The 21,088-nt window shown below is 41.4% G+C and overlaps 1 protein-coding gene across 4 annotated transcripts in view; it reads right to left on the bottom strand.

The window, feature by feature from the left end:
• LOC134619391 (NACHT, LRR and PYD domains-containing protein 3-like) overlaps positions 1-17,592 on the bottom strand; it is a 374,947-nt gene extending 357,355 nt beyond the window's left edge. For 3 of the 4 annotated variants that reach the window (XM_063465212.1, XM_063465213.1, XM_063465214.1), the window contains exons 1-3: positions 17,473-17,592; positions 17,211-17,360; positions 16,991-17,104 (exon numbers count right to left, since the gene is read on the bottom strand). In XM_063465212.1, the coding sequence (XP_063321282.1) occupies positions 16,991-17,104; positions 17,211-17,360; positions 17,473-17,561 (353 nt within the window). In that variant the 5' untranslated portion in view covers positions 17,562-17,592. Of the gene's footprint in view, positions 1-6,116; positions 7,912-8,052; positions 8,282-8,681; positions 8,761-16,990; positions 17,105-17,210; positions 17,361-17,472 lie in introns of all 4 variants that reach the window. The other variant, XM_063465211.1, reaches the window with a different exon arrangement.
• Positions 17,593-21,088: the final 3,496 nt, after the last annotated feature.

Genomic DNA, 21,088 nt, shown 5'->3' with positions numbered 1-21,088 from the left:
CAGCTGGGTCTAGAGATGCTTTTTAAGTAAGGGTTTAACTACAGCCAGCTTGAAGGCCTGTGGTACATAGCCGATTATTAGAGATAGATTGATCATATTTAAGATTGAAGCATTAATTAATGGCAGGACTTCTTTGAGCAGTTTTGTAGGAATGGGGTCTAAAAGACACGTTGATGGTTTGGAGGAAGTAATTATTGAAGTTAACTCAGAAAGATCAATTGGAGAAAAAGAGTCTAACTTAACATCGATGGTACTAAAAGTAGCTGTAGATAATATTACATCTGTGGGATGATTATTGGTAATTTTTTCTCTAATGATAAAAATTTTATTTGTGAAGAAGTTCATGAAGTCATTACTAGTTAACGTTAAAGGGATGGTTGGCTCAGTAGAGCTCTGACTGTTTGTCAGCCTGGCTACAGTGCTGAAGAGAAACCTGGGGTTGTTCTTATTTTCTTCAATCAGTGACGAATAGTAAGATGTTCTGGCTTTGCGGAGGGCTTTCTTATAAAGCAACAAACTATTTCTCCAGGCTAAATGATGATCCTCTAAATTTGTGACACGCCATTTCCTCTCCAGCTTACGAGTTATCTGCTTTAGGCTACGTGTTTGAGAATTATACCACGGAGTCAGGTACTTCTGATTTGAGACCTTAGTTTTCACAGGAGCTACAGGATGCAGAGTCGTACGTAGTGAGGAGGTAAAATTGTTAACAAGATAATCGACCTCTGTTGGGAAAGAAATGGACATATTTGAAGTCCAACACCTTTTTCCAGTCACATGATTAAAGCAGACAAACTACAAGCTCATTTTCATTCCAACAAGTCATCTTCTGACCTGGACTAACAACACTGGTCTCTATGTGCAGCTGGCTGTGAGACCAGTGCTCAGGGAGCGTCTACAAAGTGCAACACTGAAAGAACATCACACACTCATTTGCTTCCAGCACTTTCACACAAACATCTACTGTCATTATTGTCACCAAACTCTGTGGATCCTTTATTGCAACTTCAAATGGGATCAAATGGTCAGACAAAAGAGGGTTATGAGGAAATATGATGAAATGTTGTGTATTAGCAGCAAGTTATTGAATCATTTTCCTCAGAAACCAAACAAAATGATTGACAAACATGTTTTTACAAACTCAGTGTTGGACTTGGATCAGCAGGATAAGCTGATGTTTAAAGGCATTTGAGTCTCGCTGTATGAGAGTCCAGTTATTCCTCAATATTTATGGATGATGTTCTTTCAGTGTTGCACTTTGTAGACGCTCCCTGAGCCTCACAGCCAGCTGCACATGGACCAGCTGACATTACCCAGCATTAGAGGCGGCTGTAAAAAAATGGATTTTCCTATTTAAATGGTTTTAATTTGAATAAAGCGATGTTGATTCATTCAATCCTGAATGGATTTTTAATATAAATGTATTTTGCCAGAATCTCAGGTTAAAGCTCCCAAAAGTATTTCAACAACAAGCAAACAGATAAAACAGTAAATGAGAGCAGCTAAACACACAAAGATGGAAACACAGAGCGTGGATCGTTCACTCGACGGCACGTACACGGACACGCCGTCGGGGCTGAAAGTGGACAGCTCACAGATCCTGAAGCTGCAGGTTTCATCTGTCTCCAACCAAAACTGAGTGAACCAGCAGCAAAAGAAGATCCAAACTACGCTTTACGTTTGATGAACATCCTCATGAATTCTCTCTGACTTTGACCTTTACTTCCTGCACAGCTCTCTCTCTCTCAGTGTACTTCAAGAACAGTTTACCTTCAAAAATCTGTTTTCTGCATTATTCACTGCTTATTACGCACCAGTCTGCTGTTGTGTTCACTGCTGTCGGCCTCCGAAAACAAAGCCTCATTTCTGCTGTTCAATACTGAAGAAATTGAAAGCTTTTAAAATGATGACAGATTACAAACTCTCAGCTGTGTCTGTAATCAAACCTCTGTAACTTTGCTTCACTTCAGCAGCATCAGCTCATGTTCACATGTTGATTCATGGTTTGCTTCAGTTTTTGATCGACTGCAGAATATTTTGAAGGTTATCTGCTATAAAAAGCCAGAAGAGGAAAATCTGCTTCATGTGTTTCTGTTTGATCCTCAGTGACTTTGACACAAAGGCCTCTGCTGTGATGATCACACCTCTGATCAAGTCTCACAGTGTTTGTTTTTATACATATGGATATGTGCTGATAAATGATCAGAATTAGAATATTTCCCACTGTCTGCTGTGTGCCGTGACCTTTGACCTGCTAAAGACAGTCAGCTGTGGATTATTCATTGTTGTGTCTGATACTTAGAACTGTGAGGAAGAACACTACACAGTTAATCAGGGTCCCCTCTCTCTGAATCAGGAAAGGTGGGCAGGCCGCGTGTGGGCCGCGGGCCATACGTTGAGTCTCACTGTTTGAAATGTGAACATTGTTCTGCTGCAGTCAATGGACTAAACCAGAGAAGAAGAAAACAGACTTTACCATGAAGATCCTCAGTGTGGATCAGTATAATATCAGCCTGATGTCTGCAGTTTAGTGGCAGCACAACTTTCACATCATATTCATCTCAGCACAACTAAAACATGCTGACTGACCTCAGAGTTTCAAGTCCACATCCTGGACTCTCCAGGAAACCACACAGATGCTTCACTCCTGAATCCTGCAGCTTGTTGTAGCTCAGGTCCAGCTCTCTCAGATGGGAGGGGTTGGACTTCAGTGCTGCTGCCAGATAATCACAGCTGATCTCTGACAAACCACAGTCCATCAATCTGTATAAAGAATGAAAGATGTAAGTTTATTAGACAAAGTGTGAGCTTGAAATCATTCAGTGTTTCATCATCTGTTCAGAGCTGAAGAAGGTTCAGAATATATAAGTTTAGAAAATGGAAACTCCAAACAGCTGAAGCCAACAGGAAGCAGCTTCAAACAAACACAACAAGAGAAAAAACTCTGAATGTTTCACATTAAAGTCGTACATTTATCATAAAAACAGGACAAAGACTTGAAAAAGTCGTGTTTTTCCTTCCAGGAACCACAAGGCTTCACTTTTAAAGGTGAAGTGTGAAAGAAATGGACATATTTGAAGTCCAACACCTTTTTCCAGTCACATGATTAAAGCAGACAAACTACAAGCTCATTTTCATTTCAACAAGTCATCTTCTGACCTGGACTAACAACACTGGTCTCTATGTGCAGCTGGCTGTGAGACCAGTGCTCAGGGAGCGTCTACAAAGTACAACACTGAAACTAGCTGTGTCCCAAAACGTCGGCTGCATCCTTAGGAGGACCTGGTCTTCGCGGGCCGGGTCCTTCAAAGACCGAAAAGGTTGGAAGTGCGAGGTTGTGAAATGGGACGGTCTAGCCTTCAGATTTGCGTCACCGCGGTGTCGGTGGAGTTTAATAAACTCGGCCGTCTGCTCCTTGCTATCTAAAATATAACAGGACACTGGAGTAAATTCTCGACCGTCTCACACTTCTGTTTAATCTGTTTTCTGTTTAACGTTTATTCAGCTGTGTGAAAATCCCAGAGGAACCCACCCAATGGATTAATAAAGTTTTATTTAATCTAATAACTTTGATCTCAGCCAATTCGATTTACTCCAGAACAAATAAAACACCGAAACAAGGCAAACAGTTACATTTTAAGTTATCCGAGTGACTTATATATCATGTTTAACCTGAGTAGCGAAAGAGCGGGGATCTGAAAACCATGAAGCCGGGAGTCCGCTGCTCGCGCCGGCTGGAGTGACCATTGAACCCCCCGGCTTGCTATCGAGTGGGTGGGTAACAGACGTCTCCGAAAACGTCGGCACACTTTTGCAAATATGCGATGTCTCGATAAACCAAGCAGATATTTGAAGTTTACACAGCTACTTTCTCACCTGAAAATATGTTAAAAGCTTATTTTGTGACCCAGAAACATTAATAAGACTAATTTTAAAACTTAGTAGCAGCCGCCATTGTTGGCAGCTGAAATTTGGCTATGAATTCTGGGATATGGTGGGCCACGAAGGACACACCCGACCCATCCTTCAAATTCGGGGAAATGAAGGACGCATTTGTCGGCCACATTTGAAGGAGTCGACGAATACGGACAGCCTTCATCGCCTGGCTGTGACGTAATCGGCCTTCAAATGCGGCCTCCGGAGGATGCAGCCGACGTTTTGGGACACAGCTACTAATTTGCTTCCACCATCCAACCTGAAGAGGAAACAGAGACGCCTCCCCTTCAAAGTAAAAGCTGCTCCTTTTGGACACAGTAGCAAAGAAAGTCTACAGTATAACATAGAAAAGACAGAACAAAGTTTTGGTTGTTTTTAAATTGTGCAGAAATGAAACTACACTAAGCTCAATTATGTGACAGACATTTCATCCCATGTCAGTTTGGCCTCATCCTGGGCCGGATTATCCAGCACACACTCTGACCACAGGCCCAGGGGCCACGCACAGCTGGGCTCCATCCAAGAGACAGGAAACAAACCAACACAGTAATAAAAAGCACCATGTGATCTTCTTACATCTTCAAGACAAACATAGTAAAAACATATTTGTTTCCTGATAAAATGATGTGACAGGTAGAACAGAGTAAAGTGGTGGTGTTACAGCCTTTCTCCCCTCTGCTGCCGAGGCTGTTAGTCTCTCCCAAACTCAGCTACAGGACTTCAAATGAATGAAAGCAGCAGAAGTGGCTTTACAAATGAAAGAGGAAGAGGAGAAGAAGAGGAGAGGGAGGCCACCCTGACCATCACTCCAGCTGAAAACATCACACTTCCATTAAAGTTGGTGAGAAAATGTTGAGCAGGATGAGCTGCTGGCTAATCTGGAGGCTGTAGCAGCAGCTCACAGTCACAGTGGATTTCCACTCATGAAAAAGCTCTGGCTGCTTCATTTCTCATCTCATATCAGAGACTTTAGTGAAGCTGTACTGTGATGCTTCCATATTCCAGTGAGGCCTCCAGAATGATTTCAGCTGTTCTGTACACACACTGTGTGCCCTGTATGGCTCAAAGTCTCTGCAGCCTGTTTTTATCTGCTATCATCAGATCTTCATCATCCTCATTCACATCCCTCACACACTCTACAGCCTCATCAGCACTGACTTCATCTTCACTGACTGATGGAGCACAACATAAACCTGTGGAGGCTGAAACACTGTCCTGTCAAACATCTCCCCGTCACCACTCCACTTCTGTCAGCCTTTAAATGAACCCTGCTCAAGTCTGTCACTTCTGTTTGGAGCCAAAAGAGGTCAAAGGTTATGCCACTACATTCTTGTCTAGAAAATATTAAAAGTGTATTTGGTGACACACAAAAAAGTGTAAAGTTTAAGTACAGTTTGGGTCCACACATGTCCAAACCCTGGTGTGTGGGCCTACTTAGTATTGAGAAAAGCCCACTAAAAGAACGCCCACCAGACCAAAGCAATGGTTTTGACTTGATCAGCATTAACCCCGCCCCCTGACTTTGATGGGTGAAGCTGACAAATAAAATGTATTTATGAACAGCGATGCAGGGCCAGGAGTAGCAACATGAATTAAATAAATACATCATTAAATAATTCATTAAATGTGTCAGTAAAATAATTAAAATAGAAAACAAACCAATAATTGATTAAATATGTAATTAACTAATTAGAATTGTACATAAATAAATAATGAATTATTTTAAATGAAATTAACTGATAATTCATTATCAATATATTTTTTTTATTAATTATGTACATTTTTAATGAATTACTGAAATAAATAATTCACTAGTGATGTATTTATTTAATACAACCGTGAAATTATTGCTGTTTACTCAGAATAAATTGAAGACATCATTATTAAAGGTTAAATTATGATAATGAACACATGCAACTATAACTGATGACATAAGAATTTGGATTTTTAAGCTAAAGCGAAGGTGCTGACTCACTTGTTTCTCTCAAATCCTCCCTAATAACAAAAACATAATTACACTTTAGCCACAAGAGGGCAGCAGCATTAATACAAGTCATGTGTATATAAAGGTACAGTGATTATATTACAGTGATTTTGACTAAAACAAAACAGAAGTTGATGGCAGTGTGTTTTTCCATAACATACCAACCAAATTAAATAATAAAAACTTTATAACTTACAGAGCTTTTTTAGAGGCTTTGACCACTGGCAGCAGCCTCAGAAGAGCCTCCTCTGAAGCAGAGTATTTCTTCAGGTCAAACACATCCAGATCTTTTTCTGATGACAGTAAGATGAAGACCAGAGCTGACCACTGAGCAGGAGACAGTTTATCTGTGGAGAGACGTCCTGATCTCAGGGACTGTTGGATCTCCTCCAGTAGAGAACGATCATTCAGTTCATTCAGACAGTGGAACAGATTGATGCTTTTCTCTGCAGACAGATTCTCACTGAGCTTCTTCTTGATGTACTGAACTGCTTCTCGATTGGTCTGTGAGCTACTTCCTGTTTGTGTCATCAGGCCTTGCAAACGAGTTTGATTAGTCTTCAGACCCAAGAGAAAACGAAGGAACAAGTCCAGGTGTCCATTGGGGCTCTGTAAGGCCTTGTCCACAGCACACTGTTGGAGAGTTTGGAGTTTTGGTTTATGAAATAATTTAGGCCACATGGACGTTGTTTGTTGTTCTTCCAGCAGATTGAGTCCAGAGTTGATGAAGGTCAGGTGGACATGAAGAGCAGCCAGAAACTCCTGAACACTCAGATGAACAAAGCAGAACACCTTGTCCTGGTACAGTCCTCTCTCCTCTTTAAAGATCTGTGTGAACACTCCTGAGTACACTGAGGCTGCTCTGATATCGATGCCACACTCTGTCAGGTCTGGTTCATAGAAGATCAGGTTTCCTTTCTGCAGCTGATCAAAAGCCAGTTTTCCCAGTGACCCAATCATCTTCCTGCTCTCTGGACTCCAGTGTGGATCTGTCTCAGCTCCTCCATCATACTTGACCTTCTTCACTTTGGCCTGAACCACCAGGAAGTGGATGTACATCTCAGTCAGGGTCTTGGGCAGCTCTCCTCCCTCTCTGGTTTCCAGCACATCCTCCAGAACTGTAGCAGTGATCCAGCAGAAGACTGGGATGTGGCACATGATGTGGAGGCTTCGAGCTTTCTTGATGTGGGAGATGATCCTGCTGGCCTGCTCCTCATCTCTGAATCTCTTCCTGAAATACTTCTCCTTCTGTGGGTCAGTGAACCCTCTGACCTCTGTCACCATGTCGACACACTGAGGAGGGATCTGATTGGCTGCTGCAGGTCGTGTTGTTATCCAAAGGCGAGCAGAAGGGAGCAGTTTCCCTCTGATGAGGTTTATCAGCAGCACATCCAATGAGGTGGACTTTCTGGTTTCAGTCAGGATTTTAGTTTTGTTGAAGTCCAAATTAAGTCGACACTCATCCAGACCATCAAGTATGAACACAACCTGGAAGTCTTCAAGCCTGCAGATTCCTGATTGGTTAGTTTGATTAAAGAAGTGATGAACAAGTCCCACCAAGCTGAACTTTTCCTCTTTCAGCACATTCAGCTCTCTGAAAGTGAATGGAAATATGAACTGGATGTCCTGGTTGGCTTTGTCTTCAGCCCAGTCCAGGCTGTATTTCTGTGTTAAGACTGTTTTCCCAATGCCAGCCACTCCCTTTGTCAGCACTGTTCTGATTGGTTCGTCTCTTCTAGGTGAGGCTTTAAAGATGTCTTCTTGTCTGATTGTTGTTTCTGGTCCGTCTGGTTTCCTGGATGCTGTTTCAATCTGTCTGACCTCATGTTCATCATTGACCTCTGCAGTCCCTCCCTCTGTGATGTGGAGCTCTGTGTAGATCTGATTCAGAAGGGTTGGGCTTCCTGCTTTAGCGATGCCCTCAAACACACACTGGAACTTCTTCTTCAGTTGGGCTTTAAGTTCACGTTTACAGAGTGAAGCAAATATTTCTGAAAATAAGAAATTCAGAAAAAAATATTACACAATAAATATCACAGCCTTTCAGTACCCTGAAAGGATGAATGTCTATTGGTCCATTTCTTGAGCTATTAGGAAAGATCAATATTCAGTCTTTAGAGAAATTCTCTTACTGCTCTGCAGATGGTCAGCCATCTCATGCTGCTTAAGTCTCCTCAAGAAGTGGAGTGTGATCTTCAGAAATGCTTCTCTGCAGCTCTTTCTTTCATCTTCATCCTCACCTTCAAACATCTCCTCATCCTCCATCTGGCTCTTTAAAGTTTCTGGGTGATCTGGACTCAGAAGCTTCTGGATCTTCTTCAGCTCGTTCTTCACAAACATGGTGATGTTGTCCTCCAGCCGCTGGAAAAGAAGACTATATGAATTACCCAGTGGTAAATGGACTGGTTCTTATACAGCTCTCTGTGATACTCTGTGCTCACAAAGCATTTTATACAACATGCCTCATTCAACCAAGCACATTGTTCTGTGCTTAAATACGTTCTTTCACACTCTGATGGATGCATCAGAGGGCAGCTTGGGTTTAGTACGTTACCCAGTACATTTGCCAGCCAGGGTTTGATTCACAAACCTTCTGACTAGTAGCTGACCTGCTCACCTCCTGAGCTACAGTCACCCCAATCTGACTGAAATCATGGAGCCCAAACTCTGATTTCTGTTGGACACACTGACAATCCTCTGGTCCACAAAGTGCAGCACAGAGGTGACTGAAAAGAACAAATGTAAACGTAGTACTACAAACCATAACCACAGAGTCCAGGTGTGTTTGATGTTGCTGTGCAGACTGACCAGTGGAAACCTCTGCTCTCTCCTGCTCCACTCTGTGGAGGAGTAATGAATAATTAGCTCATGTTATGTCTGTCCACACACAGACACAAGCTAAAGGTCCATGAAGTGATGTTTGGATGGGTTCAGTCAATCAGATGACTGTCATGGTGAAGCTTTGCTAGTCCTGGTGATCCCACTGAGAATTAACAACTCAGTTTCCAGATGTCTGTAGTTTTCTGCTCAGTTTCTTTAGTCCCAACAGCTCTTACCATCTCCTGCATAAAGCTTTGCCTCCATGCTCAGATGCCCTGGAACAAGGTGCTCTCTTTATATCAGTGACTGGTTTAAAGGGACAACTTGCAGCGCTCGCCAAACTTTGTGTCAGCAAAAGTAGTTCTAATGTTTATTACACTTTTTACATTTTTACACACACAAATCAATGAACGCAAAAACATAAACTTTCCAGATATTTTGTTTCACAATGTTACAAAACTCAGTTCACAACTACACAGTCTGATTTACAAAATATTTATGACCACAGTTTGAGCCGATGTATGTCCCGAGTCTGTGGACTCAGTGGTTTTGTTTTGATTGTTATTGTCTTTTGTTACAATTTCATCCTGATTAAGATTTTCTAGTTCTGAGGTTTTGGTTTCTGTGTTCCCTCTGTACTGTGTTAGTATTGTGTCTCTGTGTTCACTTCCTGTTTTATTTTGACAGAGCCATGTCCTACGTTAGTGTGTCTAGTTTGCTTCCCCTTGTCTGGTTGTGTCCAGTTGATCCTGCTGTGTCTCCCTTTTCTCATTCCCTGATGGCTCTTTTGTGTATATGAGCCCTTTGTTTTCTCCTGCTTGTTGCTGGTTCGTCTGTGTTATCTCCCCGTGTCTCCGTTTAAGCTTTCAGGTTAGTTTTTTAGTTTTTTCAGTAGAGGTTATCTTAGCTTCTGCACAGGCCATCTCCACTGCACCGTTTCAATAAAGCTCACTCACTTCACAGCAGTGTCGGCATCTTGGGTCCTTTATTAAATTCAACATGGCTCGCCCCGCTAGCCGTGACATGAGATGTGAAAACAATATCCAAAAAACATGAGGGACAAACAGGGAATAGTTTTAAGGTGCAGGGCCAACAAACTGAGTCTAGCCATAAACTCAGAGTTGATTGAATTAGCATTTTGAATTGGCTGATCTGAGTTACTTCAATCAAGTCTATGTTCACTTTGAGTTAAGATTATACATGATTAATGTAAAAGAAAAAAGCCATCATCAGCAACTGATTCTGATTTAGCAGGTTTTCAAATCTAAACGGTACCCATCCCTAGCTGGCTGTAGTTAAACCTTTACTTAAAAAGCATCCCTAGACCAGCTGTCTTAGCTAATTACAGGCCAATCTCCAACCTGACAATCCTTGGAAGAGTAGTTGGGGGGGAGACAATCAGAGGGGCAGTGTGATGATCTTAGGTTACAAACTACCGCAGTCAAGTCATTAAGGGAGACGGGATCAAACTGCTCTAAGACAGCTGAGCACACAGGAGAAAGACTCGGATCTGAGGCAGCAGTCGGCGAGACAAGAGCCCTAATAGATAGAACCTTGTTGTTAAAAATGCTAAAACATCATCACAAATACTTGGTGAAGAAATGACTCCGACATTATCACGTGAAGGAAGAAAACGATTGAGGACATTAAAAAGTACCTGAGGCCTGTGACTGTTTACTGACACTAAGTTTAAGACAAACTGTGTCTGCAGTTTTTACAGCTTCTTGGTAAGAAAGACAGAAAGTCCTTAAAATCTGTAGAGAAACATACAATCTGACCTTTTTCGGCGCGTCTACAGTCACGTCTGAGGGAGCGCGCATGTTCATTCAACCACAGCTCTGATAAATGCTGAGCGCGCAGAGTCCTGAACGGAGCAATAGAGTCCAAAATATCAGTGCAGGTAGAATGAAGAGTGTCCGAAAGGTCCTCAACACTTTAACAGCTGGAGTTCATTATTCCAGAGTCCATGAAGGCAGCAGAAAAAGCGGCGCTGTTAGAGCATTAAGTGCTCGCTTTTTACACGCTGAGGCGCACGGCTTATCTACCGAGCGCATCGTTAGAGGAACAACACAGGAAAATGATCGGAGACGCCCAACTCAGATATTTCAGTGATGCACACATCCAGCCCGTGGGAAAGCTCCAAGTCTAGTGTGTGATCTTTTTCATGCGTGGGACCAGTAACCCACTGGGTCAAGTTAAAAGATCAATAATATTTAAAAAGTCCTTGACCAGAAGTTTAGAGTCACAGCAGACATGGATGTTGAAATCACCAAGGCAGCATCATCAGAAGACAAAGCACACGCAGCTCTATCTGTCCATGAAGCCAGATAACACACACCAATGAGTTAAACTGCAGGAATGTCTTAAAGACATAAAGACCTGGATGGCCGCTAACTTTCTGCTTCTTAATTCAGATCAAACTGAGGTTATTGTACTCGGCCCTGAAAATATTAGAAATATGGTATCTAAGCAGATTCTTACTCTGGATGGCATTACCTTGGCCTCCAGTAACACTGTGAGGAACCTTGGAGTCATTTTTGACCAGGACATGTCCTTCAACGCACATATTAAACAAATATGTAAGACTGCTTTCTTCCATTTGTGCAACATCTCTAAAGTTAGAAATATCCTGTCTCAGAGTGACGCTGAAAAACTAGTTCATGCATTTATTACTTCCAGGCTGGACGACTGTAATTCATTATTATCAGGAAGTCCTAAAAACTCCCTGAAAAGCCTTCAGTTAATCCAAAATGCTGCAGCAAGAGTCCTGACAGGGACTAGAAAGAGAGAGCAGATTTCTCCTGTATTGGCTTCCCTTCATTGGCTTCCTGTTAAATCCAGAATTCAAAATCCTGCTCCTCACATACAAGGTCTTAAATAATCAGGCCCCATCTTATCTTAATGACCTTGTAGTACCATATCACCCTATTAGAGCACTTCGCTCTCGCTCTGCAGGCCTACTTGTTGTTCCTAGAGTATTTAAAAGTAGAATGGGAGGCAGAGCCTTCAGTTTTCAGGTCCCTCTTCTGTGGAACCAGCTTCCAGTTTGGATTCAGGAGACAGACACTATCTCTACTTTCAAGATTAGGCTTCAAACTTTCTTCTTACTTAACGATTAAGTCCCTGTATTCCACCGTTATATGGAAATCAGCCATTATAACTTGTGTCAAATCTACTTGTACCTCACAGTTTTCTAAGTACACAGAGAGCAGTAAACCTCAGAGCAGCAGCACATCAGACTGTGTGCAAAAAATCTAGAAGAGAAAATATTTTATTTCTAAATGATTCTTGTGACCATGCTGCACCACAACACCTGATCTCTGGTTTCCTGACCTCTTCAATCCCACTTTAATACTTGACTAAACTCATTTTCCTGTTCAGGTGTTGAGGCAAAGCCACCATCTACAATGCAGGCAACAGCAAACGGAGCTGTTTTTTATTCCCTTTGGGTTTTTCTACTTTTGTGCTACAAAATGTTCAAGCTGATTAAATTCATTAGAATAAAAGTTCAGATAATTTTCTCATATTAATGTTGGAGGTAGAAATTCAGGTAACTTTGCACAAAAACTGGCAGAAATTTGCTTCAAAGATGGAGTTTTTACTTTAACACTGTGAGTACATTTCAGAGCCTGGACTCTTTTACCTTTACTTGAGTAAAGAAGTTGAATCAGTATTTCAGCTTTAAGAGGCTATTTTAACACAAACATCAGTCCTTCTACTTAAGTATGTTTGCCTCTTTGTTTACGCCTAAATTAACTTTACTGTTAACGAGTTTTCATGTTTCTGTAATCCACCAGTGTGCTCATGCTTTTTTAATTGAAAACATATTTTTAATGATCAAATATAATTCTTTTTGTTATTTGTGGATTTTAAATGTGCTTGACAGAGACAGATGATAATCATTATCCTGCACTGTGGTCTCAGGTTTGGTCGAGCTCGCACAAAGAATGGCTGGCTATGTTGAACTTCCTCCTGGGATCTACACTAAGAAGTGAGTCCAACATTAGCAGGGTCTCTTTCCTTTATCTGGATTCACTTTAGCATTCACAGTCACGTGAAGCTTGTTATTAACTCGATAAGTCAACCCAGGGTTTCAGCTGAGCGTTCACATGAAACACATGGTGTTGGCAGCATCTGATCAATCATATTGATGGAGACGTGTATCAGCAACAGAGCAGCTGAGTTTGCAGAAGGAAGTCAAACTAAACCACAGGAACAATATGAGGAGATTACACACATAATAAAATACTAGCAGTAACACAGCTGCTGCAGACAAATCAGTCGTGTGATGGTGTGTGAGAGGAGAAGGACTGTAAAGGAGTTTGGTGTTCAAAGCTCTGTATGAATGTGGGAGACTTTGAATAAAAGGCAGCAAAATTGCTGACTGTGAAAGTCACCAGACTTATCAGAGCTCTGTGATTAAGACCTGTAAGAACACCTATTTGTACTTGTTGGCATTATATCAAACACACACGTATATTAAGCCTTTGTTTGAACTCTGGTTGAATTTGTTCCTTTCAGACTGTGAAACATCACAGAGGCTGCAGCTGCAGATCTTTTTTTCACCTGGAAATTGACTTTAAATGTTAGATGGAAAATGTATTGCTCAGTTTAACCAAAGTACGAACAATAATCCATAAACCTTCATAAAGACAAACATCTCCCCAGAACATTGAGCTGCTGAAGTGTCACTGAAGGGAAAAACTATTTGTCCTCCTCCATCCAGCAACACCTGAAACACCTGAGTGGAAGCTCCTCCCTACACTGTGTTTGAAGCAAAGCACAAAGGAGACACCTGCTGGAGCAGCTGGAGTCCTACAGACACTCAGCCTCTTCACTACACAAAGGGCGTTTATCAATATGCGTACTTGTGCGTACTTGCGTTCTCGTGTACTCGTGAAACGTCATCAGTCGGAGACCAAGTACTGTTCCAATTCGAAGTACGCATCAAGCAGAGAACGCGAAAAAGTCCCGGATGTGTTCTCGCTCCGCCCGTTTTATCGAGCATGCATCGATGGTGACTTGGTACAGCTAAATATCCCAGAATGCATTTCGTCCAAAACTCAACAGCGGACTCCCGGCACATCGTTTTCAACCCCCCCCCCCCCCCCCCCCGCTCGCGGACTTCTCACTACTCAGGTTGAAGAAACTCCAGCAGCTGTCTATAGTATTGAGTGTCCACTAGAATAGAAATAAAAGCGTTCTAACATCTCACCTGCTAGTATGTACACGTATGTACATGTACACTATTTTTATTAATAGAGGTTTCACTACTGAGGTTAAAAATGATATATAAGTCACTTAGATCACTTCTAAATGTTGATGTTTGGTTTATTTCAGTGTTTTATTTGTTCCTGAGTAAATCGGTTTGGCTGTGATTAAAGTTAAGCTTCATAACATGTTACTCACAGTTAAATTAAGAGGGGACGGCAGTAAAAACTCTGGACCTGTGACATCATCACGTACGCAGGTGTTCCAATTGTACATATCGCGAGTCCGTGCTCGCGTTCTCGGCGGGTACGTACTCGCCGAGAACGCGAGTACGTACTGGCGTACTTGGGCATTGATAAACGGCCAAACACCTCCTACAACATCCACTCTTTCCACTCTGACTGCTGTACGGTGGCCCTGAGAGGCCAAACAGACTGCAACTTCAAAAAACACTTGCAAAAAGAAAAATGCTGCAAAAAGAAAAACACTTGCAAAAAGAAAAACGCTGCAAAAGCACACACAACAAAACAGAAATGTTTCTGGGGAGACCATAACCGGACGGACCAGTTGCACGAACCAAAACATGCTAACAAGTGCACTGGGACTGGGAGACACTTCAAAGAAGTGGAAGCGGAACGGCCAAAGAGTAAACTTTCAAAATTAAGTTCTGAATATTATGTCACTTATTTATGTGCAAATGTTTAATAATGAAGAACATTACTGTTGGCCACATGTCGGCAAAGTTATGTGACATTAGTGACGTTTGTACTTTCAGAGTCAGCTTGGTTTTAAAGCCTTTACTTTAAAATAAACGCCGTTCGATAGTTGACCTTAATCTTACAGAGAATGTGATGATTTTATAGATAATTAAAGTCAGTCATATATCCACAATCACAACAAGCTGAAAGTCAGTGATGCTGCTCGGTTTGCAGTCCTGAATATCACGGCACAAGCAGGATTCACTGCACTGTTAATGTTAGCTATGTTATATTGCTGCCTCTGTTCGGTGGTGTCGAGCCAAACGGACTTTAACGTGTGTTTGAACGAGCTGACGGTTCACTCGTTAAGCTGAAAGAAAGATGCTTTAATCACAGGAGTCACACATGTGTCCACTGGACCATCTGGGAACTCTTCTTGTTTAGCACTCGTAATAACACAAACACTAAATCCTCCTTCTCTTGTGCTGTTTTGTAGCAGTGTATACACCTGAGACTGTCACCTGTCTGTCTGTCCTGCACTCTCTCTCTGTTTCTTTCTCTCTGATTGTGGAATAAAAGTATGAACATGTGTTTATAAGTTACACTTGTGTTTGAATCCTGCAGCTTATCACACATTTGATTTCCATGTGTGACGACTGCAAGTGTCCAGAGTGAGGACAGACTGAGGGACCCACTGCTGCACATCATCTGTGAGGCTTTGCACCCCTGATGATCCACCAGGACAAACTCAGCAGTGTGTGAGGAAGAGGAGGAGGAAGAGCCAGCAGCAGCTGACAGATGGAGAGAATAGACAGACTGTTCCCTGTTTGTGAAGGACTGCTAGGAAAGTTTAACATAACTAATTGTCTGTCCTGAATCAGTCTTATTAGGTAATGTTCAAATAATGTTATCATCCCAGTGTTTTCAGTGTGGGAGAAAGTACTCAGGGCCTTCAAGTTACACACTATGAAAGGCAGCAACAAGTTTAATATTCAGAAACCTAAAGTATGTATCAGCAGCAGAATGGAGCTAAAAATAAATGTTTGTTTCAGTTCTATGAAGCTTTGAGTATTTTGGATTAGTAGCACTGCTGTGTTTGTTGCATCATATTGCTGTAATTGTTTATATGCTTTATATATTCTGAGGTAAGTTGATCTATAGTGTTACATCATATTCTATAAGGATGTTATGTGTTTGTAGACTTTCTGCCCAGTTTGACCCATTTAGCAGAAGTCAGCCTGTTTAAGGCTCTGATATCTATTCTGTGTGACTTAAAGCAGTTATGACATGGTCTGATTTTCTCACCCAATAAAGGAATTTTTAATATATCAGTCTACTCTTTGTTTATCAGAAACAGTTATCACAGCTCGTACATTTTCTTTTTACACATATATGTAAGCATTGAGCCAAATTTAGTAATGCCAACATATTAAAAGAACAATATTTGTCTCTTATATATGATACATCTGTATATACACTGTAACAGATGCTTGTCTTTGATTGAAGATTTAAGGTGATAGGAGATATACATAACTGCAACTTGAATCTTAACTGAAGCTCAGTATTTGGCACAGAGTTCATGTTCACTGCTGTAATAACTAATAATGATTAATATAATATTGGCCATATTATATTAACATTACCAAAGTGAGATGACTTTAGTCTCATGAACAACATTAGCCAATTGTTATTTACTAACTAATCTTAAATGACTGTTCAGTACAGATATGAAGGCCAACAATCATGTTTTACAGTCCTGTGGTCTCAGCCTCAGATACTTATCAAATCACACAAAGCTCTTGTAGAAACAAATGTACAAAATATGTTCTCCTTCATTTCCGTCAAACAAAGCTGTATGAAACGTTTCCAGCTGTTAGTATCATGGTTGCTAGGCAACCTGGGCAGCGCGACGGAGGCTAGACCGTCCAATTTCACAAGCCTACAAGCCTCGCACTTCCGGCCTCAGCGGTCTTTGAGTACGCGGCCCTTGAGGACCGTTAAGGCTGCAGACCCTGAATTGGGATACAGCCATACATACATGTTTTGGTTCGTGCAACTGGTCCGTCCGGTTATTGTCTCCCCAGAAACATTTCCGTTGTGTTGTGTGTGCTTTTGCAGTGTTTTTCTTTTTGCAGCATTTTTCTTTTTGCAAGTGTTTTCTGAAGTTGCAGTCCGTTTGGCCTCTCAGGGCCACCATACTGCTGTGTTTGTGGAAACACTCCAACACACACCGCTTCACATACGAACATAGAAATGTGTGTTAAAAAGAGCTGAGCTGATATTAAACATGAGGATTTATTCAAAAATACAGAGTCAGGAACAACATCTAGACACACATTACCTCTCAGCAGCAGAAGAACAGCCTTTAAAGTTTATATCAACATCCTTCGACACGTTGCTCTTTAGAGACACACAGCTGGGTTCAGGTCCAGGAGATTCTGGCCTCTTATTGATCCTAAAAGAAAAACAATAAATGTAACAGCTTCATGAGATAGGAAGGAAAAACTGGAAATATTAAATTAAAGACATGATGAACAATCTCATAAAAATAATGTACTTACTCTTTGTCACATAACAGTCTTTTGTTCAAGTTCACACCAACACCCTTCGACTCGTTGCTCTTTAAGGAAACACAGCTGGGTTCAGGTCCAGGTTCTGGATTAGTTTTAGGGTTATGTCCAGCTGAGCCTGGTACGCCCCACAGCTCTGGGCTTTAAAACAACACACACAGAGGTATGAGTGTGAATAATGATGGAGCAGTGATGTGAGTGCTGAGCTGTGACGTGGAGAAGAGTCACGGACAGTTAGAGATGGTCATCTCACCTCTGAGCTTTGGTCTGGCTCTCATGTTCCCCACACAGAGTGCTTTTAGAGGGAGGGACTCCCTCCTCTCTGTCCTCACACTGATCCATGCTGCTCAATTCACATCAGCTCACACACACTTTCTACCTGCAGAGGAAACACAAATCATTCATGTGCACATCAACTGAGAGCTGTAGAGGTCGTGTCTGATGTGTTGGACTAACATCCATCTGAGACGCAGCTTTCATCAGTTCACTACAAAAAGTGTCACAGAGCCGAGTTCAGCCTCCAAATCCTCCATTACTGTAGTCCTACAAAGCAGCAGGTCAAACATGGCTGCAGAGAGCAGCTTTATGTCAGTAACAATGTCCAGGACCGAGCTGACTGCTTACAGAGTTCATACTCTAACTTAGGGCTGGGCCATATCATACCATTCACGGTAATACCGGTATAATGTTGGGCAATGATAAGAAAATGAAATATTGCGATAGAATATGGGTAAAACACGCGTGCGCAGTGCCTTTGTTTTCATATGCACATGGCGGAAAAAGCATTGCGGCGATGCAGAATGAGAAGGGCGAAAGCGGATCATTGAATGAAACAAATGAACCAACATTGGTTTGTAAAAATGCTGCAACTTCAGTGGTGTGGAACTGGTTTAGCTTTCGTCCGTCAGATACACAACAAAGCACTATTTTTGGTAGAGCATGCTAGCGGGCCGTCGTTATCACCGTGTTTTTTGGAAAATACAGCACACTTTGATTTTTCTGAAAATTGACAGTGCCCCTTATAATCCCGTGTGCCTTATGTATGAATTCTGGTTGTGTTTACTGACCTCGAAACGGTTTTATGTGGAACACAGCCCTCGAAAATCTTTCAAATGTTTCAGTACGACTTTGCTAAGCTACGAAGCCGCACCGCTTGATGGACTGTCGGAGCATTATGGCTATCGTAGGCAGGAGCCTCGCGGAGTGATACGTACTGTGCTTCAACATAATATTACCGTATTGTGTGTGTATAACCTCTTTTTAAGTTTTGTGGATATTATACATGGTTATGCTGAGGATATGTCGGCCAGTTTCCACTGGAAATGCCTTTTGGTTAAACTGTCAGCAAGGAATTTGCATTTGCACTGTTAAATTTTTATATAACTTTAAAGCACATAAAAAACAGCTGCTTGTTTAAGTGAAAATACATTGATGGGGTTTTTTTGCACTAATAAAGTTGTGGAGTTGTAAAGTATTTTGTCTAGTGTCAATTATATCGTCAGTTATATCGTTATCGCAAATTTTCAAATGTATATCGCGATAAATATTTTTGGTCATATCACCCTGCTCTACTCTAACTGCTAGCTGCTCTGCTAGCTAAGCTAACTCAGTAACAGTGACTGTGACAGCAGTTACTGTGGAACAGCGGCCGAGCTCAGGACACATTCAGTGTGTTTAGTCTGAGTCCTGGACTCTGATTCAATGGATTCAATCCAGCTCAGAGTTTCATGTGTTCATCAGAATAAAATACATGTACTAATATAACAGAAGTAATCCTCTGAATGCAGGACTGTAATGGAGGATAAATCAGGTTTTTACAGCCTGAAAGAAACATTCAGTTCATATATTTGTAGACAGTGAAGCAGTTTTTAATACTGCAGCTGTTTCCTTCACCTGTGTGTGTGTGAGCCACACCTTCATGTGCTGCTTTAGAAATATGTGGTCTGACTGCTCAGACTGAGTCTAGGAGGAAAGTTCACACGCTGGAGAAAGTTTTGTTCCTAACTTTGTCAGAGTTCGGCTCCAAAGACAAAGAAGACGGAGCTCACAGTCTGTAGATGGTCCTCAGTGTGTGTGTGAAGCCAAGAAAGCACACAGGAGTGTGTTTATGTCAGCAAATCAGTGTGTGTGAAGAGTCTGAGGGAGTGTGTGAATGAGACTAAACACTGAAACCAACAACGTCTGGATTTCTTTAAGTTTAACTTAAAGAAATCCAGATGCTTTTCTTTTTGTCTCCATAATGCTGCAATGTTATCTGCCTCAGAAACACACTGTGCAGAAGCTCTGATGGTGACACAGAAAAGTCAAAGTGGAGATACTTCTGTACACCTTTGATTAGACTCATTATAAAAAGGAAAAAAAGTTTGAACACAGTCATATTTCCAGTTCACTGACTTACATTCATTCCATGGACACTCACTCTAACCTGAACCACAGCTACAACCCAACATTGTTGAGGCCTCATCTCCTCCTTTCCTGACTGTAGAGCTTAAATATGCAACAACCAACAAATAAAAGAATTTGGTTCATTTCAAAGAAATTCACACGGTGACCAAGTAAAGTAACCGTAGTAAAGGAGACAACATCCTGTTGATGGTGGGATTATTTGAAAGATTTGCTTTAGTCACGTCACCAAATGCAGTTGAACCACCCGTGGATCCATGTTTGACCATCTACCACTCTGAGCTCTGCTTTTTAATCATTTTATTATTATCATCATTCATTTATTCATTCTTTGGAGGGGGGCTATTTCCTAATGCCGCCCTAATAAGGTGATGTTCAAGGGGAAATATAACAGAAACTCTTTCAGTGTTATTCATGAATAAATTAACAGATAAACTGTGGAGAAGAAAAAAACTGAGATTTAAAGGAGAGAGTGAGAAACTTGATCATCCATCCTCATAATCCATGTTTATCAGTATCTGCTGTGACCATCCTGCAGTAATAACTACAAGTCTACATTTCTGTGACTGTTGATCAATCACAGCAGGAATCTGAGCTCATCTCTGCACACAGAGCAGCTTCAGCTCTGGGATAAACTGCTCGCTTCACGTCCTTCTCAGCTCACAGACACTCATCCTCATATTTACCTTTAACATTTGATGGTATCTAGAATAGTTGGCAGTAATAAGGATGATTTTCTGTAAAATCATATTGATATGACCCGTGAATTATTCGTAGATGACCGTTAGATTAGTTTGATGGGTTAACTCAGAGAGCTGAAGATATCGTGGACATGCTGACCTCGCTCCGTGGTGTACAGGGCCGTTTACCCTCATGATTAATATTCACAATAAAAAAAGAGCCAAACATCATGAAGTCTGTATGTGTTTCATAGTGTCGAACCACCTTTGTACAGTTAAACCTAACAGTTACTACATGACGGAAACACCAACGTTTTCTCTTTTATGCGTTTATACGCAGGTCACGCTGATTATTGAACAAAAACCCAAACATCAGCTGTTAATCAAATTTTTTTGCTCTCTCTCCTCTATGTTTTTAATGTTAGTTATAATTCAAAATTGGCGACTGGAACACGTATGACACATACGAACATCAGGAAATAGAAACTCGATAAATATAACCTCAGTAAAAGAAGTCAGTGTCAGCGGGATTATTACAGCTGTGTACCGGGGCCTGCGCTTTGTCAATGGTAATAACAGCTCGGTTGTTTGCGAGGCGAGCGGGTCTATCCTACGCTTTGCCGTGAGACTGGGCAGACATCTCCAAAATCATCGAAGCACTTTTGCAAAGAGGCTGTATCTTGACAAACCGACCACACATATGAAGATTAAACCGCTACATTCTCGGCTAAAAAATATTAAAACGGTATTTGGTGAGACACAAACAGGGTTTTTCAAAGTTCAGTT

Source organism: Pelmatolapia mariae, linkage group LG20 (assembly GCF_036321145.2).
Source record: "Pelmatolapia mariae isolate MD_Pm_ZW linkage group LG20, Pm_UMD_F_2, whole genome shotgun sequence".
NCBI lineage: Eukaryota > Metazoa > Chordata > Actinopteri > Cichliformes > Cichlidae > Pelmatolapia > Pelmatolapia mariae.
The sequence above is the reverse complement of the archived record's forward strand: the minus strand, read 5'-3'. Positions and strand labels throughout refer to the sequence as shown.